The sequence below is a fragment of the Megascapheus bottae genome, chromosome 2 (genome assembly GCF_031878675.1).
Source record: "Megascapheus bottae isolate mThoBot1 chromosome 2, mThoBot2.hap1, whole genome shotgun sequence".
Classification (NCBI taxonomy): domain Eukaryota; kingdom Metazoa; phylum Chordata; class Mammalia; order Rodentia; family Geomyidae; genus Megascapheus; species Megascapheus bottae.
Genome location: NC_143510.1, coordinates 91,665,928 through 91,693,873, shown reverse-complemented (window position 1 = coordinate 91,693,873; position 27,946 = coordinate 91,665,928). Strand labels below are relative to the sequence as shown.

Genomic DNA, 27,946 nt, shown 5'->3' with positions numbered 1-27,946 from the left:
GGGGAGGTTCTAGTCTGTTCGGCCTTGCGGCAGCCGCCCCCTTCTCCGCGCTCGCTCACGCCGAGGCCGCGCCAGGCCCCGCGACCCGGCCGCTGCGTCCGCCTTCGCCGCCGCCCTTCGCCTCCCGACCATGGATCCCCGCAAAGTCAGCGAGCTTCGCGCCTTCGTGAAGATGTGTAAGCAGGACCCGAGCGTCCTGCACACCGAGGAGATGCGTTTCCTGCGGGAGTGGGTGGAGAGGTGAGACCCTGGACCCGGAGACCGTTGGGGGAGAGCGGAAGGGAGCCGGGCCGGAGCCGGGGTGGGGTCGAGGAGCGCGGGGCTCGAGGCCTCTCGGGGCCTCGCGTCCTGGCCCGGGAAGGGACACGAGTTGGCGGGGTTGGTTAATGGAGGATCTGGAGGCTCGCAGAGTACAGGGGCAGGGAAGCGGGATGCGGAGCGGCGTTCCCTGCACGCCGCGGCTCCTCGGGAACGTGACCATTGGAGATCGGTGTGTGGGGATGTCATACGAGCCGTGACTTTTTACTTAAATCCCGGGTGACCTGCTCAGGTCGCCTGTATGTACGTACGCACTCTCCTTTTACATAGTGTGATTAGATAACTTACCTGATAAATGGTAATAAGGCTAGGTGGAAGATTGTCTCTGGCTTACCGCGATGCTGACTGCATGGAACTGATTACCTGGGGAGTTATCTCCGTTAGCAACCGAGCTATCAGCTACCCAGACTTGAAGCAAAACGATTTGATTCTAGGACTCGCATGTTGACAGGATCTATCCTGATGATCGTGAACGCGAGTATTTCGCTTTGTTCGAGCAACTAATGGAACAGGCATGGTGCCAGCTTGGAATAAAAATCAGCAGACGAGTTACTAAGGATTTTTCTTTTCATATTAATTGGTGTAACAGAGTAGCGAACTACGTATTTGAGGGGCACGGGGGTGGAGCGGGAAATCTTCCCCAGGAGGCGATTTTTAAATAAACGACGCACGCGAGGCCTAGTCTTAGCCTTAGCCCTACTCTGGTTGCCGCTCCTACGCAACCCCCTCCCACTAGGGGGAGTTTAAAGGTGATAACCGCCGAGTCCAGAGTCCTGTGAGCACCACGGTAATCCAGTGGTGAGAGGCAGGAGTTGAACCTATAACGTCTAGACCCTGGGCAACAAAGACAGATCTTGTCTCAGGATACACAAACATGTAAGTGGCATATGAATAACAGCTCTGGGAAGCTTTCTGATTCCTAATATAAACGCTTGATTTAAATTTTTGCTATAAAACTTTTTTTTTTTTAAATCCTTGATTTAGTGGTGATCTTATGGGGAAAAATGAACAGGTGTCTGCCAAAAAACCTGAAAGTGTATTTCTTTCAACACCCCGAGGGAGGAAACGAGTTCAAATCCTTTAGTGTTCTGTCTGGTAGTAACTTTTTTTTTTTTCCTGCAAAGTTTTTCAGTCCTTTTCTGTCTACATACACAATAGAATTCTTGAGCACATTTATAGTTACTGTAGTAACTGTGTGACTATTGTTAGCAATAACAATTCTATTTTGCAGGCTCCTGCTGAACAACAACCAACCCACAAGTTGCTGTTAGATAAATGTCAGGACTAGAATGGAGGACTAAATTTTAGTAGTTTGGTACACTGTTCATGTTTTGAACCTCAGTCCTTAGATCTCAGCCTCTTGAGTAGGATTATAGGCATGAGCCACTGTACCTGGTTTTAAAATGTTTCTGCACTGACTTTTTTGTTTGTTTGTTTGTTTTTGGTTGGTCATAAGGCTTAAACTCTGGGCCTGGGCAAGGATATTGCTCTATTACTTTGAGCCACAGCACCACTCCAGTTTTTCTGGTGGTTAATAGGAGATAAAGAGTCACACGGGGTCTGGAGTGTGGCCTGCACAGCATGCATGAAACCCTGGGTTCCATTTTTTAGAACCACATTGTTGGGAGCCAGAGTGGAATCAAACTGTACCTTGATTTGCATCAGACAATGGCTTTATTGTCTTATTGTTTTCTGGCCTTATTCTGTTTAAATGACCTGAGATTTACCATATGAATGTAACACCTGGAAGTTCCCTGGGTCTCAAGGAGGGAAGAAGCTGGAGTGGAAAATAAACGAGGCAGTCTTTACCTGGACTGCAGACATCCCGGACCCGGTGTGTCTGTCTCTCTTCTATTTCTTCCTAGTCCTTGCCCCTATTTCAGGAACCCCAATCTGCGAACCCTGGTTTGCTGCCGGCTGGCCCCGGCACCACATAAACAAAATAGGCCAGAAGTGGTGAAGTGGTGGTACAGAGCTCTAGCCTTGAGAAACCTCAAGGATAGTGCTCAGGCCCTGACTTCAAGCCTTAGAACTAGCAAAAAAAAAAAAAAAAATTCCCAAACCTTCCCAGCCCTGCCTGGCTTCAAACCAGGATCAGATCTTTGTCTCCTGAGTAAGATTACAATGTGAACTACCAGCCCCCCGGTAGGCACTGATTGATTGATTTATTGCCTGTCCTGGGCTTGAGCTCAGGGTCTGAGCACTGTTCTTGGACTTTCTCAAGGCTAGAGCTCTACCACTTGAGCCTTAGCACCACTTCTGGCTTTTTTCTATGTATGTGGTACTGAGGAATCGAACCCAGGTCTTTGTGCATGCTAGGCTAAACTCTCAGCCCTGATTTATTTATTTATTTATTTTTTTGCCAGTCCTGGGCTTGAGCTCAGGGCCTGAGCACTGTCCTTGGACTTTCTCAAGGCTAGAGCTCTACCACTTGAGCCTCAGCACCACTTCTGGCTTTTTTCTATGTATGTGGTACCAAGGAATCGAACCCGGGTCTTCATGCATGCTAGGCAAGCACTTTAACCACTATGCCAAACTCCTGGCCCCCCTGATTTATTTTTATTTATTTATTTATTTATATTTTTTTGTGGATCATGAGACTTGAACTCAGACCTGGGTGCTGTCCTTGAGCTCTTCAGCTCAAGGCTGTCTCCCTACCCTTGAGCCAAGCCCCACTTCCCATTTCTAGAGGTTGATTGGTCATAAGGGTTTCAGGTCTTTTTGTGCCCTGGCTGGCTTTGAACCTTGATCCTCAGATTTCAGCCTCCTGAGTAGCTAGGATTACAGGTGTTAGCCACCATGCCCGGCTACTTTACTTATGTATGCATCTTGCCTGAATTATTCTCATCAGATGCAAGGACTGAGGTCAACTTAGTTGCCCTAAACTTTTTTTGGGTGGCAGGGGTCATAGGGCTTGAACTTAGTCTGGGCACTGTCCCTGAACTCTTCAGCTCAAGGCCAGAGCCCTATCCTTGAGCCAAGCCCCACTTCCCATTTTCTAGAGGTTAATTGGAGGTAAGAGTCTCAGGTCTTTTGTGTCTGAGCTGGCTTTGAACCTTGATCCTCAGGTCTCAGCCTCCTGAGTAGCTAGGATTATAGGCGTGAGCTACCACTCATGGTATTTAAACTTGTGCTTTATTTTTGGTTCATCAAAAGATACTAAAAGAAAAAAGACAAAACAATTTGTTGAACACAACAACAACCAACAAAGGGGGACCCTGGTGTAGGGTCTAGTAGTAGAGTGCTTGCCTAGCATGCACGAAGCCCTGTACCACATACACAGAAAAGCCTGAAGTGGTGCTGTGGCTCAAGGACATTGCCCATACCCTGAGTTTAAGCCCAGGACTGAACAAAAAAACAAAAAACAAAAAAAAAAACAAACCCCGAAGAGCTCAAATATAGAGTATAAACGTAAGCCAAAAGTCTCACAAACTATATGCTTGTGAATTTTGCTGACTAAAGTGAACCTAAATTTGAGTATTACAACTATATAGTTAGAAAACAGTCAGCATTCTTTTTTTTGCGAGTCCTGGGGCTTGAACTCAGGGCCTGAGCACCACCCTTGGGCTTTCCTCAAGACCAGCACTCTACCACTTAAGCCACGGCTTTTTTCAGTGTATGCAGTACGGAGAAATTGAACCCAGAGTGTCATGTATTCTAGGCCAAACCACTAGGCCAAACTTCCAGCCCCAACAATCAGCATTTTAAGGGTATTTAAAATTGGTTTCTTTCTGCTTTCTTTTTCTTTTCTTTTTTTTGGATGGGTCGTGGAGCTTGAACTCTGGACTTGGACACTGTCCCTGAGCTCTTCAGTTCAAGGCTACTGCCCTATCCCTTGAGGCACAGAGCCATTTCCAGTTTTCTAGTGGCTAATCATGAACTTTCTTGCCTGGGCTTGCTTTGAACTGGGATCTTCAGATCTCAGCCTCGTGAGTAGTTAGCATTACGGGCGTCATCTGTTTTTTAAATTAACGGATTCTTTTCATTTCCTGAAAGTTTGTATGTGGTGCCTAGGAATCAAACCCAAGGCTTCATGCATGCTAAGTAAGCACTCTATTACTAGGCCATGCTCCCAGCCCTCTCCTCCCCTTTTTTTCTTTTTTTGCTGTGATTTTCTTTCCTTGGGATTTCTCAAGGTTAGCACTTTGCCACTTGAGCCATAGTACCATTTCTGGCTTTTTCTGTGTATATGATACAGAAGATTAAAACCTAGAGCTTTGTGTGTGCTAGGCAAGCACTTTTACCACTAAGCCATGCTCTTGGCCCTGGTTTTCATTTGTTTACACATAATTTATGTTATATTGGACTGTCTGGAAAAGAAGGTTTACAAGGGACTCACAGTCCATTCATGCCAGTGCAGTGTCACTGAGCTACGTGTTCCCTCTCTAGCCCTCTGCTTCAAGAACTCTTGCTAAGTGTCAAATCTCACAGGCTTTGGATTTAAATATACATGTAAATTTTAGTAAGTTTTTAAGTTTTGAATTTAATTTTTATTTTTTATTTTTTTGCTGGTCCTGGGCTTGAGCTCAGGGCCTGAGCACTGTCCTTGGACTTTCTCAAGGCTAGAACTCTACCACTTGAGCCTCAGCACCAATTCCAGCTTTTTCTATGTATGTGGTACCGAGGAACCAAACCCGGGTCTTCGTGCATGCTAGGCAAACACTCTACCACTAGGCCAAACTCCTGGCCAGTTTTGAATATTTTTGTTAGTACATATTTATGGCCCTTTTTTTCTGTAGGAGTGGGGGAAGAAAAGTCATGTAATTCTTACTAAGCTCAAGGAGGCAGCAGAAGAATGGTTTCATTAACTAGTAAATATATGGTGATGCTATGGTATTAAATAGTAATACCAAAAATGTTCAAATTTTCGAGAGCCATCTTAAACATTTAACTTGTGTTTTTAGTCCTGAATTTGTTGAATGAATTTTTATTTTCTAAAAAAATCTTTTTTTTTTCTTTTCTTCAAGCATGGGGGGTAAAGTACCACCAGCTACTCATAAAGCTAAATCAGAAGACAATATCAGGGTAAGTTTCTAAATTTCTTTTGTTAGTGTCTAAATAAAAATAAATTTTTAAGAGAGGGGCAAAAGGGCTAAAATTCTTGATTTTCTGTTTAATTTTGAATTTTTTTTTCTTTTGTCAGTCCTGGGAATTAAACTCAGGGTCCAGCACTGTCCTTGGGTTTTAAAGGCTAATGTTCAACCATCTGAGCTATAGCACCAGTTCTGGTTTATCTGTGTATACAGTACTGAGAAATCGAATCCAGGACTTTGTGCATCCTAGGCAAGTGCTGTATAATTGAGCTATATCTCAAGTCCAAATAATACTCCCCCCTGACACACACCCCTATACTGGTTTGGGGGCTTGAACTCAGGGCCCTGAGCTTCTTTGTCTTAAGGCTAGTACTCTACCACTTGAGCCATAGCTCCACTTTTTCTGAATACTTAATTGCAGATAACAGGCCCATGGACTTTACTGCCCAGGCTGGCAGCAATCGTCAGATCTCAGCCTCTTGCATAGCTAGGATTATAGGCATGAGCCACCAGTGCCCGGCTTCCAATATTTTTCGGGTTTTCCTACATTTTGCCTTTATTCCAATTAGCTGTTTATTTCGTTTGAACTTTCAGTGTGTTTTAAAGTATTTGGATAATAAAGAAGTTATTACCCTGTTTGTGTATTATATAACTTACTTTAGTGGGTCCCCCCTTCTATATAGTCCTAGGGATTAATCCAAGGCTTTGTACATATTAGGCGAGCCTTTTACCACTAAACTACTCCCCCCACGGCATTGTTAAATGGGAATGGCAACTTGCAGAGCTATTTCCTTATGTATCATCATATATCAATACTTTATATAAGTTAGCATGTGCATTTCCATATGTTATAAATACTGATAGCACTGTTTGTCTTCTGTTAGGAAGAAAAAGCAGAGAGTAAGAAGACAGAGGAAAACATACAGACAGAAGAGCCATCCAGTGAGGAAAGCGACCTAGGTGAGCAACAATAGTTTGTATTTAATAACCTTGGGATGCAGTCCTATTTCACAATGACACCTTCATGTATTTTCCTGTTTTTGTGTGTGTGTGTTGGTTGTGGGGCTTGATCTCTGGGCTGGACCCTGTGCCTGACCTCTTCAGCTCAAGGCTAGCACTCTGTCACTTGAGCAACAGCATCACTTATAGTTTTCTGGTGGTTAACTGGACATGAAAGTCTCAGGGGCTAGATGTGGTGGCGTACATGAAATCGTAGCTACTTAGGAGGCTGAAATCTGAGGAACAGGTTTTCAAGCCAGGCTGGGCATGACAGTCTCTGAGACTCTTATTTCTGGTTAACCACCAGAAATCTGGAAGTGGCGCTGTAGCTCAAGTGGTAGAGAACTAATTTTGAGCTGAAGAGCTCAGGGGTAGCACCCAGGCCCAGAGTTCAGGCCCCATCACCAAACAAATATAAAAGTTAGGGACTTTTGTGCCCTAGCTGGCTTAGAACTGTGATCCTCATGAGTAGGTAGGATAACAAGTGTGAGCCACCAGCGCTCTGCTTCCTCTTTTTTTCCTCTTTAGTTGTGGGTTTGAACTCAGGGACTGGGCAATGTCCCTATGTTCAAGCCTAACACTGCAATTTTGAGCCACATATTTCTAGTTTTCTGAATGGTTAATTGAAGATAAGAGTCTCATGGGCTTCTTCCCCAGAGTGGTTTTGAATTACAATCCTCAGATCTCAGCCTACTGAGTAGCTAGGATTGTAGATGTGAGTCACTGGAGTCCAGATTACCCTCCCCCCCTTTCTTTTTTAAAACCATACTAAATCTAGGCACTGATGTTACATTACTGATTTACTGTTTTCAACTTTGGTAGAAATTGATAATGAAGGTGTAATTGAACCAGACACTGATGCCCCCCAAGAAATGGGAGATGAAAATGTAGAGGTAAGTTTCATGACTTATTTTCCGTTGTGAATGCTTATTGGTATCATTTTGTAACATTTCTAGGAAAGTACCTATGAAATCTTTCTCTGATTTAAGCATATAGAACATTTTATTGTACTATCTAAAGCACCTATGAAAATCTTACATAATTACTATAATTTTTTTTTCTCTTTGTGGTTCATGGGGCTTGGATTCTTGGGCCTGGGCTCTGACTCTGAGCTCTTCAGCTCAAGGCTACCACCCTATCCCTTGAGCCAAAGTGCCACTTCTGGTTTTCTAGTAGTTAATTGGAGAAAAGAGTCTCATGGACTTTAGTGCCCAGGCTGACTTTGAACTGTGATCCTCAGATCTCAGCCTCCTGAGTACCTCACTTTCCTGTTTTCTAAAGGTTAATTAGAGATAAGACTCAGTTCCTTTTGTGCTGGGCTGGCTTTTAACCTTGATTCTCAGATCTTAGCCTTCTGAGTACCAAGGATTAGAGGTGTGAGCCAACAGCATGCCCAGCTCTAGCATTATTTTTTACTGTATTCTTTTTTTTTTCTTTTGCCAGTCCTGGGACTTTAACTCAGGGCCTGAGCACTGACCTTGGGCTTTCTCAAGGCTAACACTACTACTTGAGCCACAGCACCTCTTCCAGCTTTTTCTATGTATGTGGTATGAAGGAATTGAACCTGGGTCTCAGTGCATGCTAGGCCCATATTCTACCACTTTGTTTTTTATACCTTTTAAAACCTGGCTCTTTAAATTTTTGTATGGGTCATGGGGCTTCAATTCTGGGTCTGGGTGTTGTCCCTGTGCTCTGCCCATCAAGGCTTACTGCCCTACCCCTGAGTCACAGCTCCAATTCCCATTTTCTTTTTTTCTTGCCTGTCCTGAGCCTTGAGCTCAGGGCCTGAGCCCTGTCCTCGTGCTTTCTCAAGGCTAGAACTCTACCACTTGAGCCACAGCACTGGCTTTTTTCTATGTATGTGGTACTGAGGAATCAAACCCTGGTCTTTGTGAATGCTAGGCAAGCACTCTACCACTAGGCCAGACTCTCAGCCAACAATTCTCATTTTCTAATGATTAATTTAAGATAAAGAGTCTCACAGTCTTTAGTGCCTGAGCTAGCTTTGACTTGATCCTCAGATCTCAGCATCCTGAGTAGTTAGGATTACAGGCGTGAGCCACCATGCCCAGCTTGGCTCTTGTATTAGTAGTGGAGTTCACCTGAGGTATATACCTAAGAGGTTTCCCTCTTACTGAGCTATGTAGTGACATGACCATTTTGGTCCTGGTTCTTGGGAGGAAACTTGAAAGAACTTTGGTGCAATGACCAGTGGCCCTCCAGAGGACTATAACGAAAATAATCTAATGATAAAATAATGTTGAACATGAGAGAGAAAAAAGGGTATGAAAGATTTATTGGTGGTCAGTAAGGAAACAAACTAATAGCTGTGAGGTGGTGGCTGATGCCTTTAATCCTAGCTACTCAGGAAGCTAAGATCTAGAGACTCATGATTCAGCTAAGGCAGGAAGTTCACAAGACTCCATCTTGAAGTTGTTTATGCCTATCATCGCAGCTGTGAGGGAGGCTGAGATTTGGAGGATTGTGGTTCCAGCCTAGTCTAGGCCAAATGGAAAAAGGTAAGCTTTTGCAAGACTAACTCAAGAGTAAAGCTTGGGTGTTATGACCTGTGCATAAAGAAGAGGATTATGATTCAGGGTGGCCTGTGCAAGAAGTGAGATGCTTATTTTAAAAATAGCCAGACTAAAGTAAATGAATATGCTCAAAGTAGACTGTATGAAGATACAGCAGTGGAAAATCTGTTGAAAATGTTGTAGGTAAAAGGAAGAATGATAGAAGAAAGCAAAAAGGGCTGGAAAGTCTTCAGTTCAAACTGCAATACGGTTGAAAAAAAGAAACAAGACCCTTAAAATAATAGCAGCAAGCAAGTATTGACCCATAACCTGGGTCAAAACTCATATCTGGGTTTCTAGCTATTCAGGAGGCTGAGACCTGAGGTAATTTTTAAAGCCAGACTCAGCAGAAAAGTTTGAGACTGTCTCTAATCAGCTAGTATAAATGCTAGGCTTAGCAGGACACAGTGGCTTGCACTGTGTAATCCTAGCTACTCTGAGGCTGAGATCTGACAGCAAGGTTTTTTTTTTAGCCTCAAAACAATTATTTTTTATTACCTTTTTGTCTACCATGTTTGACAATATAAATATATTCATTGAAGAAGCCACAGTATTTAAATAATTAAATTCATAGAAATTCACAAAACATAGCGAATGTACTCTTACTTATAATCTTTAAAAATGTCAATAGTACCATTTTAGTATGGTCAGACATTTAAAAATATTTTCACGCAATTTTAATCTTAGCATAGAAAAATGTCAATTTCTAGGTTTTCTATTATAAAAAGTAATATAATTCTCAAAATACTGAAATTTTAAAAAATGAAAGCCAGACCCACATCACAGCGACTCATCTCCTTTTAGAATAGATCGTCAAAAGGCACATTTTAATGACTAATATTTACCTAAGGATAGTAGCTTGAGTTCTGATTCTCCATTATCTCAAAACAGACCTAGTGAAAGGTGATTGGCTCCCTACAGGACAGCAATGTCCTGGTCACCATACCCAGCTCATTACACCTAAGTTACCACCCTGCCTATACTTTTCATACAAAAGTAAATCACTAAAATAATGAACCATCTGACACTAAGCTTAAAACACAAGACTACCCATGGCCCAGTTAGGTGGTTCTAAGTCTGAAGAAGAGGTCAAAGCTTTTGTAGTTCTAAGTTCCTATCCACTTCAATCACTTGGTATTAAACATTTAGTCTCAATTCCCAGAATATGAGGCAAACTCATCGTCAAATTCTAGTACAAAGTTTCAAGGTCAAAAACAAATGATTAGGTGACTACTGCCTGACAGCAAGGTTTAAAGCCTTAAAGCCATCCGGGCACAAAAAACCCGAGATTCTTATCTCCAATTAGCCTCTAGAAAAAGGAGAAGTGGGGCCATGGCTCACTTGTAGGTCATGGGGCTTGACCTGCCCTTGAGCAGAACAGATCTGGGACAATGCCTAGGCCCAGGAGTAGGGTGGTAGCCTGGAGCTGAAGAGCTCAGGGACAGGCCCCATGCCAAGTTCAAGCCCCATAACGCCCCCCCCCACACACAAAAAAGCTAGGCTAGAGGTCTGACTCAAATGATAGAACAAGGCAGTCGGCCAACTTTGAGACCATTGAGTTGAAGCTCTAGTATAAGAAAAAGCATTGATTCATAGCCATAGAGCCATGAGATATTATTTGCCAGTCTTGTGCAAAGTTGTAGGATCTCATTACTTTTAATTTATGTTGCCCTGATTTCTAACAAAGTTGAACATGTGAACATGTTCTGTGTCTTTTTTTTTTTTTTTTCCCGCTAGTCCTGGCTCTTGAACTCAGGGCCTGGGCACTGTTCTTGGACTTTCCCCAAGGCTAGTGTGTACCATTTGAGGCACAGCTTCACTTGTGGATTTTTCTGTGTGTGTGGACCAAGGAATCCAACTTCAGGCTTTGTGCATGCTTGGCAAGCATTCTACCACTAGTCCACACTCCTGACCTGTCTTTTGTCTTTGAGTCTGGGTTTATGAAATTTCATTTAGGTTTTTTCCCAGGATCTCATTGTGTAACTCTGCCTGTCTGGGTAAACTCTGGAAGAAGAGCCCGGATCGCCTTCCTCACTTCCTCGGGTGATAAACACTATGTCAAGCAGGTTTTTTTGTTGTTGTTATTTTTTTGTTTTTAATAATTCCTAGGTAGTTTTCAGGGCCTGAGAGCTATCCCTAAGCTCTTTTTGCTCAAGGCCGTGGTGTGGGCCTACTTTTCCCTTTTGATAAAAGTCTTACGTGTATAAAGTCCTCTGTTTCATAGTGTTTTATGCTATTTTTGATAATATATTTTCTATTTTATGTGATTTTTGCTCATGGAACTATAACAAACAGGTTTTGTTCTTAGTTTTTTGTTTGTTTGTTTGTTTTTTGTTTTTTGGTGCTGGTCCTGCACTTTGAACTCAGAGCCTGAGTGTTCTTCCTGAGCTCTTTTTGATCTACTATTTGAATCACAACTCTACTTCTAGCTTTTGGGTGGTGGTTACGTGGTGATCAAAATCTCTGGCGATAGAAATCTCTAGCCTGGCTCACATCTATAATCCTAGCTGCTCTGGAGGCTGAGATCTGAGGATCAAGTTTCAAAGCCAGCTGGGGCACAAAAGGGCCTGAGATTCTTATCTCCAATTAACCTCTAGAAAATGGGAAGTGGGGCTTGGCTCAAGGGTATGTATGGCGGTAGCCTTGAGCTGAAGAGCTCAGGGACAAGTTCAAGCCCCCTGACCCACTAAATAAATTACTAAATTAATCTCTTGAACTTTCCTGCTTGGGTGAGCTTTGAATTGTGATCCTTACATCTGAGTCTCCTGAATAACTAGGTTGCATGAGTCACCTCAGCCTGGTCTGTGAGTGTTTAGATGTAAGGAGAGTTTGTTACCTTCATGTTTTAGCTGTATAATGTAAATGCTATTTTTGTGTAAAAGAATGAGACCTTTGGGCTGGGAATGTGGCTTAATGATAGAGTGCTTGTCTAGCATGCATGAAACACTGGGTTTGATTCCTCAGTACCATATAAACAGAAGAATCTGGCCAGGAGTTTTACTGAGTGGTAAGAGTGTTTGCCTAGGGGCCGGGAGTTTGGCCTGGTGGTAGAGTGCTTGCTTAGCATCCATGAAGACCCGGGTTCAATTCCTCGGTACCACATACGTAGCAAAAAGCCAGAAGTGGTGCTGTCGCTCAAGTGGTGCTGTCTTTCAAGCCCTAGCCTTGAGAAAAAATCCAGGGACAGTGCTCAGGCCCTGAGCCCAAGCCCAGGACTGGCAAAAAAAAAAAAGTGTTTGCCTACCATGCCCTGGGTTCATTTCCTCTGTACCACATACACAGAAAAAACCAGAAGTGGTGCAGTGTCTCAGGTGGTAGAGCTCTAGTCTTGAGAAAGCCCAAGAACAGTGCTCAGGTCCTGAGTTCAACCCCCAGGACTAGCAAAAAAATACCCCAAGAAACCAGAAAAGGCACTGTGGTTCAAGTGGTAGAGAGCTAGCCTTGAGCACAGAGAAGCTCAGGGGCAGAACCCAGGCCCTGAGTTCAAGGCCCAGGACTGGCAAAACAAAAACCCAGGGCTGGGAGTTTGGCATAGTGGTAGAGTGCTTGCCTAGCATGCACGTAGACCCAAGTTCGATTCCTGTGTACCACATACATAGAGAAATTCTGGAAGTGGTGCTGTGGCTCAAGTGATAGAGCTCTAGCCTTGAGAAAAGTCCAAGGACAGTGCTCAAGCCCCACAAGTGGCAAAAACAACAACAAAAAAACCCAGCTTAATCTGTAATTCCCTCCCTACCCCCCAGTCCTGGGCCTTGAACTCAGGGCCTAAGCACTGTCATTGGGATTTTCCGAGGCTTGAGCCTTCCAGCTTATTTCTATGTGTGTGGTACCAAGGAATTGAACCCCTGTCTTCCTGCATGCTAGGGAAGCACTCTATCACTAGACCAATCTCCTGGCCTTCATCTGTAATTTTTAACAGATCAATTATTGTGACTATTGTCTTTCTGAAGACCGGGGAAGCATAAATGAGTATTGGGGTGTGACTGCTTCATTTCTAAGGAAATACAGATTGCTGCTTTGTTTCCTAAGATAATCTTCTAAGATAAATTTCTATATCCTGTTAGATAACTGAGGAGATGATGGATCAAGCAAATGAAAAGAAAGGTGCTGCCATTGAAGCACTAAATGATGGTAAATATCTTCATTTTTTACTCCTTGCAACATTTCTGTAGTAGTGTGTATATTCTCTTCATGCTGCAATGAGTAGGAAAGAAATTGAAGGGACCTTAGACTTATTATTGTTTTGGCTACAATAGTGTCCTACCATCCAGACAGATTGGGAAAGAGGGTGAAATTGTGGTTTTTATTTTGCTCAGTTTTTGAGTGATTAATTGGGGATAAGAGTCTCATAGACTTTCCTGCTTGGACTGGCTTTGAATCTCAATCCTCAGATCTCAGTCTCCTGAGTAGCTAGGATTACAGGCATGAACCAGCAGTCCAAGAACTGTATTTTATTACACGTTTGTTAGCAGATTATTTTATTACATGAGCTGAGTCATTCCTTTTTTTTTTTTTTTTTGTCATGTGGCTTGGATTCTGGGCCATAGCACTGTCTCTGAGCTCTTCAGCTCAAGGCCACTGTCCTACCACTGGAACTACAGCCCCACTTCCCTTTTTCTAGTGGTTAATTATAAATAAGAGTCTCATAGTCTTTAGTGCCCTGGTTGGCTTTGAACCGGGATCCTCAGATCTCAGCCTCCTCAGTAGCTAGGATTACAGGTGTGAGCCACTGTGCCCAGCTCTATCCTATACATTTAAAAAGATATGTAAGTTTGTGCTTTTCTATTTTTAGTAATAGACTGGTGGTTTTTAATATATATCTGTATACATATATTTATTTATTTTCCCCCTCCAATCTTGTGCTTGAGCTCAGGGCCTGAACAATATCCTTGGGCCTTCTCAAGGCTAGAACCCTACTACTTGAGACACTTTTCTATGTATGTGGTACTTTAGAATTTTACCCCGGGCTTCATGCATGCTAGGCAAGCACTCTGCCACTATGGCAAACTCCTGGCCCACCTTCAGCCCTTTTTGTTACATTTCTTTCAGATAAAGGGTCTCTTGTTCAGCTCAGACCTATTCACGTACCTGTATTGCATTACTGGGATTATAGGCATAGGCATATGTCTTCTCACTTGGATTGTTCTTTGAAATAGCATCTTTTGTTGGTTGTGAGGCTTAAATTCTGGAACTGGGCACTGTCTCTGAACTCTTCAGCCGAAAGCCAGCCTTCTACCACTTTGAGTCACCGTACCACTTTGATTTTCTGGTGGTTAACTGAGATAAGTGTCTATGGTTTTTCATGCGTGGGCTGCCTTTAAATTATGGTCCTCAGATCTCAGCCTCCTGAGCTACGATTATACAGCCATCGTTTCCTGCGGAGATAGGATCTTTTGTTGGCTGAGCTGCCCTCTTACCAAGATTATGCTATTTTTATCTCCCAAGTAGTTAGCTTTCAAGTAGGAGGAGTTGTCATTTAAAAATTGTGGGTGTTTTGTTTTTTTAATGGTGCTGGAGACTGAATGCAGGATATCATGTCGCTAGGTAAGTGTTGTACTGTTGGGCTATATTTCCCACTACTGGGTTATTTCTCACCCCAAAAACTAGTCCTAGAAAGAATAAACAAAATAAAAAGACTTTATTGGATGCGTGAGTGATGAAAATATTAATACTTTTGTATTATTTCACTTTAGGTCAGCTACAGAGAGCCATTGACTTGTTCACAGATGCCATCAAGCTGAACCCTCGCTTGGCTATACTGTATGCCAAAAGGGCCAGGTAAGTGCGCGTGTTCTCTCCTCTCTCTCTCTCTCTCTCTCTCTCTCTCTCTCTCTCTCTCTCTCTCTCTCTCTCTCTCTCTCTCTCTCTTCCCCCCCCTCTCTTTTTGATTGGTGCTGGTCCCTGGGGCCTTGGTACTGTCTTTGAGCTTCTTTAGTACTGTATCACTTAAGCCTCAAAGCCACTTAGATTTTTGGTGGCTAATTGACCATAGAAATTTTATGGACTTTCCTGCCCAGGCTGATGTGAGACATTGGTGCTGGACTAGATAAGTACTCCCCCCCCACCCCCTTTTTTTTTAACCACTCTTAGGGCTTGAACTCAGGGTCTGGGGACTATTCCTGAGCTCTTCAGCTCAAGGCTACCGCCCTACCACAGCTACAGCTCCACTTCCCATTTTCTAGAGATTAATTGGCGATAAGAGTCTCAGGTGCTTTTGTGCCTGTGATGGCTTTGAACCTTACTGGGAAAGCCACTGGGCCCAGCCCCTCTTAAATACTCTTGAGCAGAAAAGTTTAACTTTATTCCTTGGGAGTAATTTCTACTTAGTTTAAAAACATACGCTTTTCCTGGGTGTCAGAGGTTCCTCCCTGTAATGCTACTTATGTAGGTGGCTGAGATCTAAGGATTGTAGTTCAAACTGATCTCAGGCGATAAAAGTCCCTTAGACTTTTACCTCCAATTAATCACCAAAAAGAAGTAGATTAAGTGGCAAAGCATTGGCTGTAAGCCAAAAAAATCAGGGGCAATACAGAGACCCCAGCACTCCTTCCAACACACAATGTTTGCTTTGGGCTGGATGTCAGTGACTTAACCCTGTATTCCTAGGTACTGGGGAGCCAGGATCTGAGGATCATAGTTTGAAACCACCCTGGGCATTAAAAGCCTATGAGACTACTTTCTGTAACTAATCTTAGAAAAGATACAGGCGGGGCCCGGAGTTTGGCCTAGTGGTAGAATGCTTGCCTAGCATGCACGAAGACCTGGGTTCAATTCCTCGGTACCACATACATAGCAAAAAGCCAGAAGTGGTGCTGTGGCTCAAGTGGTAGAGCCCTAGCCTTGAGAAAATCCAGGGACAGTGCTTAGGCCCTGAGCCCAAGCCCAGGACTGGCAAAAAAAAAGAAAAAAGAAAAGATACAAGTGGTACTGTGGGTTATCTGGTAGAGTGCACACCTTGAGCAAAAGGAGCTCAGGGACAGTGCCCAGACCCAGAGTTCAAGCCCCAGGGCCAGAAAATAAAATAAAATTGCTTCCATAGTGTTTTCAAAGCGATTTTATTATTTGAAATCAATTTTCTTGAATACTACATTTATTTTTTAGTGTCTTCATCAAATTACAGAAGCCAAATGCTGCCATTCGAGACTGTGACAGAGCCATTGAAATAAATCCTGATTCAGCACAGCCATATAAGTGGCGAGGAAAAGCACACAGGTAAATATTTAAATTTAATGGTTATAATGTTCTCTGAAGAAGGAAAAATGGCAAAGAATAAAGAAGTAGAATTTCAGGGCCGTGAGTGTGGACTCCTGGTAGACTGCTTGCCTAGCATGCCCAAAGACCTGGGTGTGGTTCCTCGGTACCTCATACATAGAAAAAACTGAAAGTGGTGCTGTGGCTCAAGTGGTAGAGTGCTAGCCTTGAGAAAGCCCAAGGATAGTGCTCAGGCCCTGAGTTCAAGCTCAGGCCTGCTCCCCCCCCTCCAAAAAAAAGGAAGTGGAATTTCTTTTCATTTCTTTACAAGATCACTATTTTTAATCACATAATTCAAGAAAATAGTCTTGGTGCCCTTCAAAAATAGTCAAAGGAAATAGTCAAGGAAATAGTCTTGGTGCCCTTCAAAAATTTTCTTTTAGACTTTAATGCTGAGCAACTAATATATAACAATAACCTCAGACTGTTTTAATCAATACTATAACCCCTTAAAGGTCTGGAAAATAGCTGGACACGGTGGCTCACAACTGTAATCCTAGCTACTCAGGAAGCTAAGATCTGAGAATTGCGGTTCAAAGCCAGCCCCAATACTAAAATCCATGAGACCCTGATGTCCGGTTAACAACTAGAAATACAGAAGTGGTTCTATAGCTCAAGGGACAGGGCAGTATCCTTGAGCTGAAGAAGTCAGAACTTCGCCAAGGCCCAGAGTTCAAGTCTCACATCTGACCAAAAAAAATCTGAAAAATTTTACCCAGATTATTTCTGGTCGCAATTTTTTAAATTGTATTTTATTGTTGGGGTCATGTATAGAGGGGTTACAATTACATTCATAAGGTAGTGGGTACATTACTTCTTGGACATTGATACCCCTTCCCATGTTTTCTTCCCAGTTTCTCTCCCCCCTCCCCAGTGATCCCAAAATTTTGTTTTGCGAATGAATGTGACTTGGGGATTAAGTCAGTGACATTTATGTACTGACATGGATTTCCAGAGGTGTCATGATTGGGGTGAAGATGGTTGTCTTTGAGATTCCTGTATTACATTACTGAAAATGTCTCTGATGGTTTTTACAAGCATGCATCAAAGAGCACGATGAGAAGCTGAACTAATACTTGCTGATGCTATGTGGTGTAGGGAAGCTCACACATTGCTGTTGAAGTCCTAATCGTCTTTAAGTAAATGCGTAGGCTTTTCTTGTACTTTTGCTTGTTGCAAATTTAGAATGAATCACATCTACTAACTAGGATTTGGACTACAGGGTATTTCAATTTCATTGTCAGTTGAAGAAAGCTAGTGGACAATATTTTGGCTTATTTAATTATAAGAAGTATGTGTTTATGCTGATATTTTCAGTAAAAATTTAAAATTTAATGTCTTTGTCATTCGTGTTTTTGATACTTCTATGCTCAAAATTTTTGTCTTATTTATTTGTATAAACCTAGAAGATGAGTTATTTTCTAGTTGCACCTTTAAGTTTGTCCTTTGTAAGTTTTCTTGGCATTCCTTACTCAGTATATTACTCAAATGTATTTTCAAATTAATGTTTGAAAAGCTATTATTTCATTTATTTTTCTGTATATTTGTGTTATTGATGTTATACCATTAGCCTCTTAGTATTCAAGTTTGACAGCTTTATTTCCATTTCTGATTTAATTTTTTTGTTTTAGTATATAAGACATTTACATGTCTGAAATGTCAAAATATGACCAGAGAACTCCCATTGTTATTCTCTAAAACACTTTCTTGCACCTCTTTTAATTTTTTAGTCATTTTTTTCACTCATTGCTGGCCAGTCTGTTACCTGAGCTTACCTCCAGTCCCCTCACTTAATCTTTTTCTAGTAAAGCAGTTACACATGGTAGCTTTCTCTTAGTCTTTTCTTGGAAAATAGTTTTAGTATGTGGTATGTGAATCCTCTTTTTGACAAGTTGAAAGCACTCTCTTCTTTTTTTTTTCTCCACCAACCCTGGGACTTGAACTCCAGGCCTGGGCACTGTCCTAAAGCTTTCTCAAGGCTAAAGTTCTACCGCTTGAGCCACAGCATCACTTTCAGCGTCTTCTGTGTGTGTGGTACTCAGGAATTGACCCCAGGGCTTCATGTATGTTAGACAAGCACACTACCACTTGGCCACACTCCTGGCCCACAGGCACTGTTATGTTTATATCTTTTTTTTTTTTTTTTTTTTTTTGCAGAAACATCTATTTATTTATTTATTTATTTTTTCTTTCTTTTTTTTTTTGCCAGTCCTGGGCTTGAGCTCAGGGCCTAAGCACAGTCCTTGGACTTTCTCAAGGCTAGAGCTCTACCACTTGAGCCTCAGCACCACTTCTGGCTTTTTTTCTATATGTGGTACCGAGGAATGGAACCCGGGTCTTCATGCATGCTAGGCAAGCACTTTGACCACTAGGCCAAACTCCTGGCCCCTGTTATGTTTATATCTTGATATTCTGATTTAAAATAATAGAACAGATTTATAATTACCGTAGGCAGATTTCAATATCATGCTTTTATAGACTTAATCATCTGGGCAACATGGATTAATTTGTTTTTAAGCAGGGCATTGTAGTTGCTGGTGTACACTTGTGGTCACAGATACTTGAGAGGTGTAGATCATCGCAGAGAATCTCTGTGTTTGAATCTCTTTTTGGCCAACTTGGCCGAAAAGTTAGCAGTACCCCATCTTAACTATCAAGTTGGGCATGTTAGTGCATGTCTGTAATCTGAGGTATTGGAGAATTATGATCTGAGGCCAGTCACAAGTGAAAGTAAGACTCCATTTGAAAAATAGAAAAGGGCTAGGGGTGTGGCTCAGGTGTTAGAATGCTTATGTAGAAAAAGGACAAGGCCCCGACTTTAGTCCTAGTACCTCCCCCATCAAATTATAGTTCATAATTAACTCAGCCTTTTCCATCACAATGCCTTTTTTAATATGGAAAGAAAGACACCATGCTACAAGGTGATGTGCATAAAAGACTCTTATAATAAGTTTGAATCTATTTCAGACTTCTGGGCCATTGGGAAGAAGCAGCCCATGATCTTGCCCTTGCCTGTAAACTGGATTATGATGATGATGCTAGTGCAATGCTGAAAGAAGTTCAACCGAGGGTATGTGAACTAGAGAAGGAAGGGGTTTACCAAGACTCCGTCGCTGTAGCCCTGAGGGCTGTCAGCTTTAACTAGTATGGAAAGACACATCTGGAAGTTGGATTCTAATGATTCTAGAAATCACATTCATGTTGTATTAAAACTAGCGCTGACATTTTGTTTGCAAAACTGCAGTGGAATTATACCCAGAAAATCAGAAATGGAAAAATGACAGGTTTACAAGGGAAGAAATAGAAAACTTGTGATGTGTGGTCCAGGAACACATTTGGTCAGTTCTTACTACCTCTTCAGTAAAGCATGAGGATCTCTTGAAAGGAAATTAAAGCTTAAACCTTTTTGTCTCCACTGTTGCCTTCTGAAGAGTGAGAATATAGAGTCGAGAAGCAAGAACATTGTTTTGATTCTATTTAAAATGAAAATTATACTTCTAAGAGTTTCCTTGCAAAGATACTAAGATAGTTATGTCAAGTTTAACCTAATCTGCTTTAAGATTTTCTTCTTTTTTAAATAACAGGGCTAACTCAACAAATGCATTGTGCTTCAAGTACATGTAGAACTAAGGGTCTTAAAGTACTTGTCACAGGATAAACGAGCCGTTGAAAATGAATCTCCTACTACATTTAATGTTTAAATAATAGATCCAGAGCACTTGGTGCTGTGCATTAATTGCTGGTACACTTAGATTTCTCTTCAATGTTCAAAGCAATTATACAAGACTTGGTTTGGTATCTTCTCCCTCTTTTTTTTTTCTCCTTTTCCTGGTCCTAATATTAAAGTTAGTACCTTATTCATGCAGAAAGCATGTGCCTTATTCTCATCCAAATACTGAGTATTGGTTATCTTCCCCCATTTTATAAATGAAAAAACTTATATAGAGGGTGGCAGATACTTTATATGTGGTCTGAATTTGTTTTCCCGTGGCACACTTTTATTAGCAGTAAGTTTACTGTTGAACTTCAGCTGTGACAGAACCCTAAAAGTTACACAACTGTAGAAACTACCAGGTAAGAATTCTGTACTCAAAACTTCTTTCTTTGTTATTGAACTTAGTCAGTTTGAAATAATAGTTGTATATCCCTGACTCTTCTTCTCTTTTTAGTGCCTTAGGTAGTAATGTAAATCTGTCATTTTTCAGAATTATATTGAACAACTCTTTTCAAGGAAAAGTAACTTGGAACGAAACTTTTTATTTTGACTCTCATCTAACATTTGGAACAGATTTACTTCCCCTTGGCTCTTTTTCCCTAGGCCCAGAAAATTGCTGAGCATCGGAGAAAGTATGAGCGAAAACGTGAAGAGCGAGAGATCAAAGAGAGAATAGAGAGGGTTAAGAAGGCTAGAGAAGAACACGAGCGAGCCCAGAGGGTAAAGGTTCTATCTCTATTTATGAGAGGAAAATATAATATAGTTTAGAACACTGTTGCAATTAATAACTCATACTAGTTTCTTCATTTAATTATGGCTATAAGAGTGACACACTCTAGTACGTAAGGAGTTCTTCTAAAATAAAAATTGGGGGCTGGGAGTGTGTCTTGGTGGTAGAATATTTTTCCCCTCACCCAATCAAAATTCCTGATCAGGTAAAGTTTGCCAGCATAGTTATTATTTTTTTCTGAAGATTCTTGCTCTACTGTTTTGTTTTTTTGTTTGTTTGTTTTGGGGGGAGTTTGGTCATGGGGCTTGGACTCAGGGCCTGAATAATGTCTCTGAGCTTCTATTGCTCAAGGCTAGTGCCCTACCATTTTGAGCAGCAGCACCACTTCAGTTTTCTGGTAGTTAATCGGGGATAAGAATCTCATAGACTTTCAAAAAAAAAAAAAAAAGATTTTGCACTGGTTTCTCATGCCTTGTAGTTCTCTGTACTCAGGAGAATGAGATATGCGGATCACAGGTTAAGCCACTCCATGCAGGAAAGGCAGTAATACTCTTACCTTCAAGAAACGACTTAGAAAAACCTAGAAATGATACTGTGGCTCAACTGGTAGAATGTCTCCCTTGATCAAAAGAAGTTCAGGGACAGTGCTCAGATCCTGAGTTCAAGTTCTAGGACTAACACAAAATAAATGAAACCAGAAACCAAGAATTCTTATTTTAATTATTAAATCATATTATAGAAAGTTAGGAAAAATCGCCATAACCAATCCCCAGTACTATTTCTGCAGATCTTAAGGGTTTCTCTTAGTAGTTTTCCTTCTTCCAAGCTTCCTTTCTTTCCTTCCTTCTCTTCTCTCCTTCACTCTGTTTTCATTGCTCTGTATGATTTTATCAGTTATCACCAATTGATTTTCTACATTGTTTATTGAAGGGAAAGAAAGCTTTATGTCGGGGCCGGGAGTTTGGTCTAGTGGTGGAGTGTACGAAGGCCTGGGTTTGATTCCTTGGTACCACATACATAGAAAAAAGCTGGAAGTGGTGCTAAAGCTCAAGTGGTAGAGCTCTAGCCTTGAGAAAGTCCAAGGACAGTGTTCAGGCCCTGAGCTCAAGCCCAGGCCTGGGGTGGGGCGGGGGGGGGGGGGGGAAGCTTTATGTAATACCTCTTAGTGATAGAGTAGTAGCCTCGATCATGGGTCTTGAACTCAGGCCCTGGGCTCTTTGATCAAGGTTAGCATTCTATTATTTGAGCCACTGCTCCACTTCTCCTTTTCTGGTGGTTAATTGGAGATAAGAATCAGGTGGATTTTTTGCCCCAGCTGGCTTTGAACAGTGATCCTCACATCTGTGCTTCCTGAGTAGTAGCTAGATTACAGGCATGAGCTACTAGCGCAGGACTTATTTGATAATGTTATAACTGGGTTATAAAAAGTAAAACATTTAAATACAGCAAAAACAGGCAGGAACTAGTGACTCGTGCCTACAATCCTTACTATTCAGAAACCTGAGATTTGAAGCCAGTCTGGGCAAGAAAGTCCATGAAACTTTTTTCTAATTAACTGCCAAAAAGCCAGGAGTACAGCTGCAATTCAGGTTGTATACAGTGCCTATTTCCTGAGTTTAAGCCAAAGGACTGGCACCAAAAAAAAAAAAACAAACAAAAAAGCCCCCAACAACAAGGGCTGGGATGTAGCTCAGTGGCAAAGTGCATGTCCTGGGTTCGATCCCCAGTACTAAAAAAGAAAAAAAAAAATTACAGTTTAAACAACAACAAACCAAAACAGAGTGTTTTTGGTTCCCTCTACCCCCATCACTAGAGCTTGAATTCAGGGCCTGGGCACTGTCCTTGGACACTTTTTGCTAGAGGGCTAGTCTTTGGCACTTGAGCCACAGCTCCTCTTCTGGCTTTTTCTGTGTACGTGATATTTGGGAATTGACCCCAGGGCTTCCTGTATGCTAGGTGAGCACTCTGTCACTAGGCCATACTCCACTGGCCCTAAAACAGAGCAGTTCTAACTCTCTAATAAGTTTTGTGGGGAGAATATGGACAAAATGAGCCTGGAACACGTGGCATGGCAGACTTGGTGAGCTGGCCATGTCTTTGTATCCTCTCACTACAGAGTTTTAAAATCAATTCAGGACTTAGTTTTGATAAGCATGGGCATATGGTACTGTAAGTTGCTTCTCTGGGTTAATTCCTTTCCAGAGAAGCAGAATACTTGAATTTAATCAGGAAAAATAATTCTCTGTGAGAATGAAGTTGGAAAAATGTTTTTTTCCTGAAATAGATGGATGTTTTGGTGCAATATGAAACTTGTTCTTTTAAGTGATCTACTTTCCTACATTGTTGTTTTTCTTTTTTTTTTCCATGACTTTGCATGATTGGTAGGGGCAGATAGCAGACTGTTTCTCCTGTTATATATTTTCTTTTTGTACTTACAGGAAGAAGAAGCCAGACGACAAGCAGGATCTCAGTATGGCTCTTTCCCAGGTATGTATGGGAAAAAAATTAAGATGTATTCTTTTTTTTTTTTTTTTTTTGGCCAGTCCTGGGCTTGAGCTCAGGGCCTGAGCACTGTCCTTGGATTTTCTCAAGGTTAGAGCTCTACCACTTGAGCCTCAGCACCATTTCTGGCTTTTTTTTTTTCTATGTATGTGGTACTGAGGAATCAAACCCAGGTCTTCGTGCATGCTAGGCAAGCACTCTACCACTAAGCCAAACTCCCGGCCCTTAAGATGTATTTTTGTTTGAAGCTTTGGTATTATGTGTATTTTTATGTTTTCATACAGGTAAACACACAGACATTGATTTAAAAGCTAAATATACTTGAACACCAAAGAACCTCAGTCTCAAGTTTTATTCTCCAGCTGGGCTATAGCTTAGTGGTAGAGCACTTTTTAGGATATACAAGATCCTTGGTTCAATTTCCAGCATCACAAAATTAACAGGTTTATTGTAGAAGGTTCATACTTTAACATTTTTTTATGTCGGTGTTTTACTAATTTTTGTTTTTGTTTTTTGTTTTTGTCAGTCAGTCATGGGGCTTAAACTCTGGGCCAGGGCATTGTCCTTGAACTCTTTACCTCAAGACTAGTGGGCTATCACTTCAGCCACAGTGCCACTTCTGATTTTCTGATGGTTAATTGGAGATAAGAGTCTCATGGACTTTCGTGCCTGTGCTGGCTTTGAATCACCATCCTCAGATCTCAGCCACTTAAGTAGCTAGAATTACAGGGGGAGCCATGGGCTCCTGGCTGGTTTTGCTAATTTTAATCGGTGCCTGACCATTGTGCCTTCAAAAGTTCTAAATTGCTATAGAATGATTTTGTTCTATTGCATATAGAAGTATTCATAAAGGTACTCCATGTGGAATTATTAGGTATGACTTTTTTGTCAGTCATGGGGCTTGAACTCTGGGCCTGGGCGCTGTCCCTGAGCTCTTCAGCTTCAGGCTATTTCCCTACTCCTTAAGCCACAGCCCCACTTCCCACTTTCTAGTGATTAATTGGAGATGAGTCTCAAGTTCTTTCCTGCCTGTGCTGGCTTTGAACCACGATCCTCAGATCAAAACAACATATATGCCACATATTGGTGGCTCATGTCTGTAATCCTAGCTGCTCTGGAGGCTGACATGTGAGGGTCACTGTTCAAAGCCAGCTGAAGCAGAAAAGTCTGTGAACTCTTGCCTCTAATTACTACCAGGAAACTATAAGTGGAGCTTGTGGCTCAAAGTTGTAGGAAGCTAGTCTTGAGGAAAAGAGCCCAGAAACAGTGCTCAGCCCTAATACTGACCAAAAGAAAGCATTGTTCTCTTATCAATGTGATGTGATCAGAAATTGTTTGCAAAACTTTGATATTCAGATAGAAGAGGTGGGGAATGATGCTCTAAGTGTTAGGAAAATGGTGAGACCACAGGTGAGAACTATTTATTGAGATAGAGCAATGAAAGACAGCCTTCTTCTGGGCTTGGAGACTGTGTGTCTGTGCTGGGACAGGAGCTGGGTTTTATGAGGTCTGAGCAAGGAGGCAGAGGTGAATGCAAAAGCCATTAGGTCAAAGGAGATAGGGGGCTTTTGGCTGGGCCCAGCACAGAATGTTTACATCCAGGCTGAGATATATTGCCCTGCTGGAGTCAGGTAGTCTGCACTTTGGTGGCTTGCCTGGAATCTGTATGCACCTGGAAAAACATAGTGGGAGTTAGTCCTTTACTAAGTAATTACCTAAAACTTCCATTAACTAAAACTTCTTTTAAACTGCTTCCTTCAATAATTTAATGGTAAGTTTTGTTGTTGTTTATTTGTTTTTTGTCAGATGTGAGGCTTGAGCTCAGGGCATGAGCACTATTCTTGGGTTTTTGTTTTTTTTTAAATTGTGGGATAATGTATAGAAGGGTTACAGTTAGATTTGTCAGGTAGTAGGTGCATTACTTCTTGCACACTGATACCCCTTCTCATATTTTAGTCCCATTTCCCTCCCCCTGAAACCTAGAGCTTTTTGTGTGTATGGCAAGCACTCTACCAAACTCCCAGCCTAGAGAACTTTTTTATTAAGAGCCACCAGGAATCAGGGTTCTGGTCCTAGCTACTTGAGCCCAGGCAGTTAAAACCCATGAGATTCCTAATTTCATTTAAACAAAAAAAGTTGAAAGTAGAGTCGTGCCTCAAGTAGTAGAGTGCCAGCCTTAGAAAAAGGGAGGGGCCATGAGTTTGGCCTAGTGGTAGAGTGCTTGCCTAGCATGCACGAAGACCCGGGTTCGATTCCTCGGTACCACATACATAGAAAAAAGCCAGAAGTGGTGCTGAGGCTCAAGTGGTAGAGCTCTAGCCTTGAGAAAGTTCCAAGGACAGTTCTTAAGCCCTGAGCTCAAGCCCAGGACTGGCAAAAAAAAAAAAAAAGGAAAAGAAAGAAAGAAAGAAAGAAAGAAAGAAAGAAAGAAAGAAAGAAAGAAAGAAAAAGGTAAGAGACAATGCCCAGACCTTGAGTTCAAGCCCCTGGTACCAGCACATGAGCACACATCTGAATGCATGCATACACACACATACACACTTAGTCATTAGCAGTACTTATACGTTCAGACTTCTAGTATTTACTTTTTAGAAATTTTATTCTATCTAGAATGGAAAGAAGGGCAGGGAGCGTGGCCTAGTGGTGGAGTGCTTGCCTAGCATGCAAGAAGCCCCGGGTTCAATTCCTTGGTGCCACATACATAGAAAAAGCTGGAAGTGGTGCTATGGCTCAGGTGGTAGAGCACTAGCCTTGAGAAAGCCCAAGGATAGTACCAGTTCAAGCCCTAGTCAAAAAAAAAAAAGTGGAAATCAAAAATCCATAGAATTTTGTAATTCCTGTCTTAGATAATCCTTGAATGGCTACTTTAAATGAGTCCAGAAGATAGTTAACTGATTTAGTAAACAACTGTATTTTTTAGAGAGTATTAGAAACTATATTTAGACTAGAGAGAGGACTCTGTGCTTAGTGTTGCCTTTGTTCATGTGTGAATGAGTGTGTAAGAAGTGGAGGGAAGGAAGGCAAGAAAAGTTTTTACTTGGATTCCGATCACCTGGGAGTTTTAGTGGTGTCTGTCTACATTTTAAATTTTGATGTGTTTATGCTGGGATTTGAATTCAGCACTTCAGATTTGTTAGATGGATGAGCCATTCTTTTCATTTATTCTTGCAGGTGGCTTTCCAGGGGGAATGCCTGGTAATTTTCCTGGAGGAATGCCTGGAATGGGAGGAGGCATGCCTGGAATGGCAGGAATGCCTGGGCTCAATGAGATTCTTAGTGATCCTGAGGTTCTTGCAGCTATGCAGGTAAGCGCAAAATTAGAAGTCAAAACACTGAAGCATTTCATTCAGAATTTTGTGGAAAAGATCACTCAGTCATTTTTACTTATTTTAGCTACCAAAGGGGTATTTTTTTGTGTGTAAGTTATACTTTCTTTTTAGATTAAATAGATCCCAGTTTTTAAAAAATTACCTTAAGCACCAGGCACTTGTGGCTCATGACTGTAATCCTAGCTACTCAGGAGGCTGAGATCCAAAGTTAACCTTTCAAAGCCAGCCAGCCCAACCTGGAGAAAGTCCATAAGACTCTTCTCCAATTAACCAGCAAAAAGCTGGAAGTAAGCTGGGCTCAGTGTAGTCCTCCCTACTCAGGAGGCTGAGATCTGAGGATCACAGTTCAAAGCCAGCCTGGGCACTAAGAAGTCCATGAGACTTTCATCTTCAGTTAATCACCAGAAAACCAAAAGTGGCACTGTGACTTAAGCGACAGGGTGGTAGCCTTGAGCTGAAGAGCTCAGGGACAACACCCTTCCTTGCCCAGAGTCCAAGTCTCAAATGACTTAACGATGAAGTACATGTGAATGATATTTTTACATTTCAGGGACTTGTCTAAAACTAGAGTTAATTAGATCATGACAGAATTTTGGGTCTAGGCCAGGTACGGTAGCTGTAATCGTAGCTACTCAGGAGGTTGAGATCTGAGAGTGCCAGCTCAGGCACTAAAGACTGTGAGACCCTTATCTCCATCACTAGAAAATTGGAAGTGGGGCTGTGTCTCAGGTACAGCGGTAGCCTTGAGCTGAAGAGCTCAGGGACAGTGCCCAGGCCCAGAGTTCAAGCTCAGTGACCTACCCCCCCCCCAAAAAAAAAAAAGCAAAACATGTTTTTGGGGTGGGTGGGGTCTAAAATACAGAGATGAAGAGTTGGGGTTTAAGATGCTAAACTGTGGGTGCAGTGGGACACCTTGTTTACATACTGAAAACTTTCTTTTCAGGATCCAGAGGTTATGGTGGCCTTCCAGGATGTGGCCCAGAACCCTGCAAATATGTCAAAATACCAGAGCAATCCAAAGGTTATGAACCTCATCAGTAAATTGTCCGCCAAATTTGGAGGTCAAGCATAATTTCACACTGAGAAAGCCCGTGGTGAAGGAAAAGCAACCTTAGACCGCTTATGTGGATGTCGCAATAATTCAAACCAGTGTACCTCTGTCCTCATCTGGAGAGCTGGGGTGCTTTGAAGATTATTCTTACCCCTCTGCACCAAATGCAGCTGAAGCATTGTACAGTGGTTTCCCATTAGGGTATTCCTTCAGATAATGTTCTCCTAGGAATTAGAAACTTTAACACTTTCTAAACTTTCCATATATTTAAAACAAATTAAAGGAGTGTTAATTCCTCCATTTTCTTTACTAATCATTTTGGGTTTTCTTTGAATTATTGGGTAAGGAAAATATGGAAAAATTATTCCTCTAATGTGAGTGAAATAAAGATTTATCGATGGGAAGGAAATAAAATACATTTCAGTAGGTTGAGTTTGAGTTGGAT

General features: G+C 41.8%; 1 protein-coding gene across 1 annotated transcript; it reads left to right on the top strand.

Annotated features, from left to right (window-relative positions):
• The first annotated feature begins 5 nt into the window (after positions 1 to 5).
• Positions 6 to 27,933, top strand: St13 (ST13 Hsp70 interacting protein). The gene is made up of 12 exons (XM_090328790.1): positions 6 to 240; positions 5,286 to 5,343; positions 6,236 to 6,311; positions 7,173 to 7,243; positions 12,988 to 13,054; positions 14,617 to 14,701; positions 16,025 to 16,135; positions 19,142 to 19,244; positions 20,493 to 20,609; positions 23,058 to 23,106; positions 26,293 to 26,426; positions 27,394 to 27,933. Exons 1-12 carry the CDS (start codon positions 131 to 133, stop codon positions 27,520 to 27,522), a joined length of 1,110 nt encoding a protein of 369 aa, XP_090184916.1. The 5' UTR covers positions 6 to 130; the 3' UTR covers positions 27,523 to 27,933.
• The last annotated feature ends 13 nt before the right edge of the window (positions 27,934 to 27,946 follow it).

Coding starts and splice junctions, on each gene's coding strand:
- St13 (XM_090328790.1), top strand. CDS start 131: ATGGATCCCCGCAAAGTCAGCGAGCTTCGCGCCTTCGTGAAGATGTGT. Junction 13,055..14,616: donor CATTGAAGCACTAAATGATG/GTAAATATCTTC, acceptor ATTTCACTTTAG/GTCAGCTACAGAGAGCCATT. Junction 19,245..20,492: donor TGAAAGAAGTTCAACCGAGG/GTATGTGAACTA, acceptor CTTTTTCCCTAG/GCCCAGAAAATTGCTGAGCA.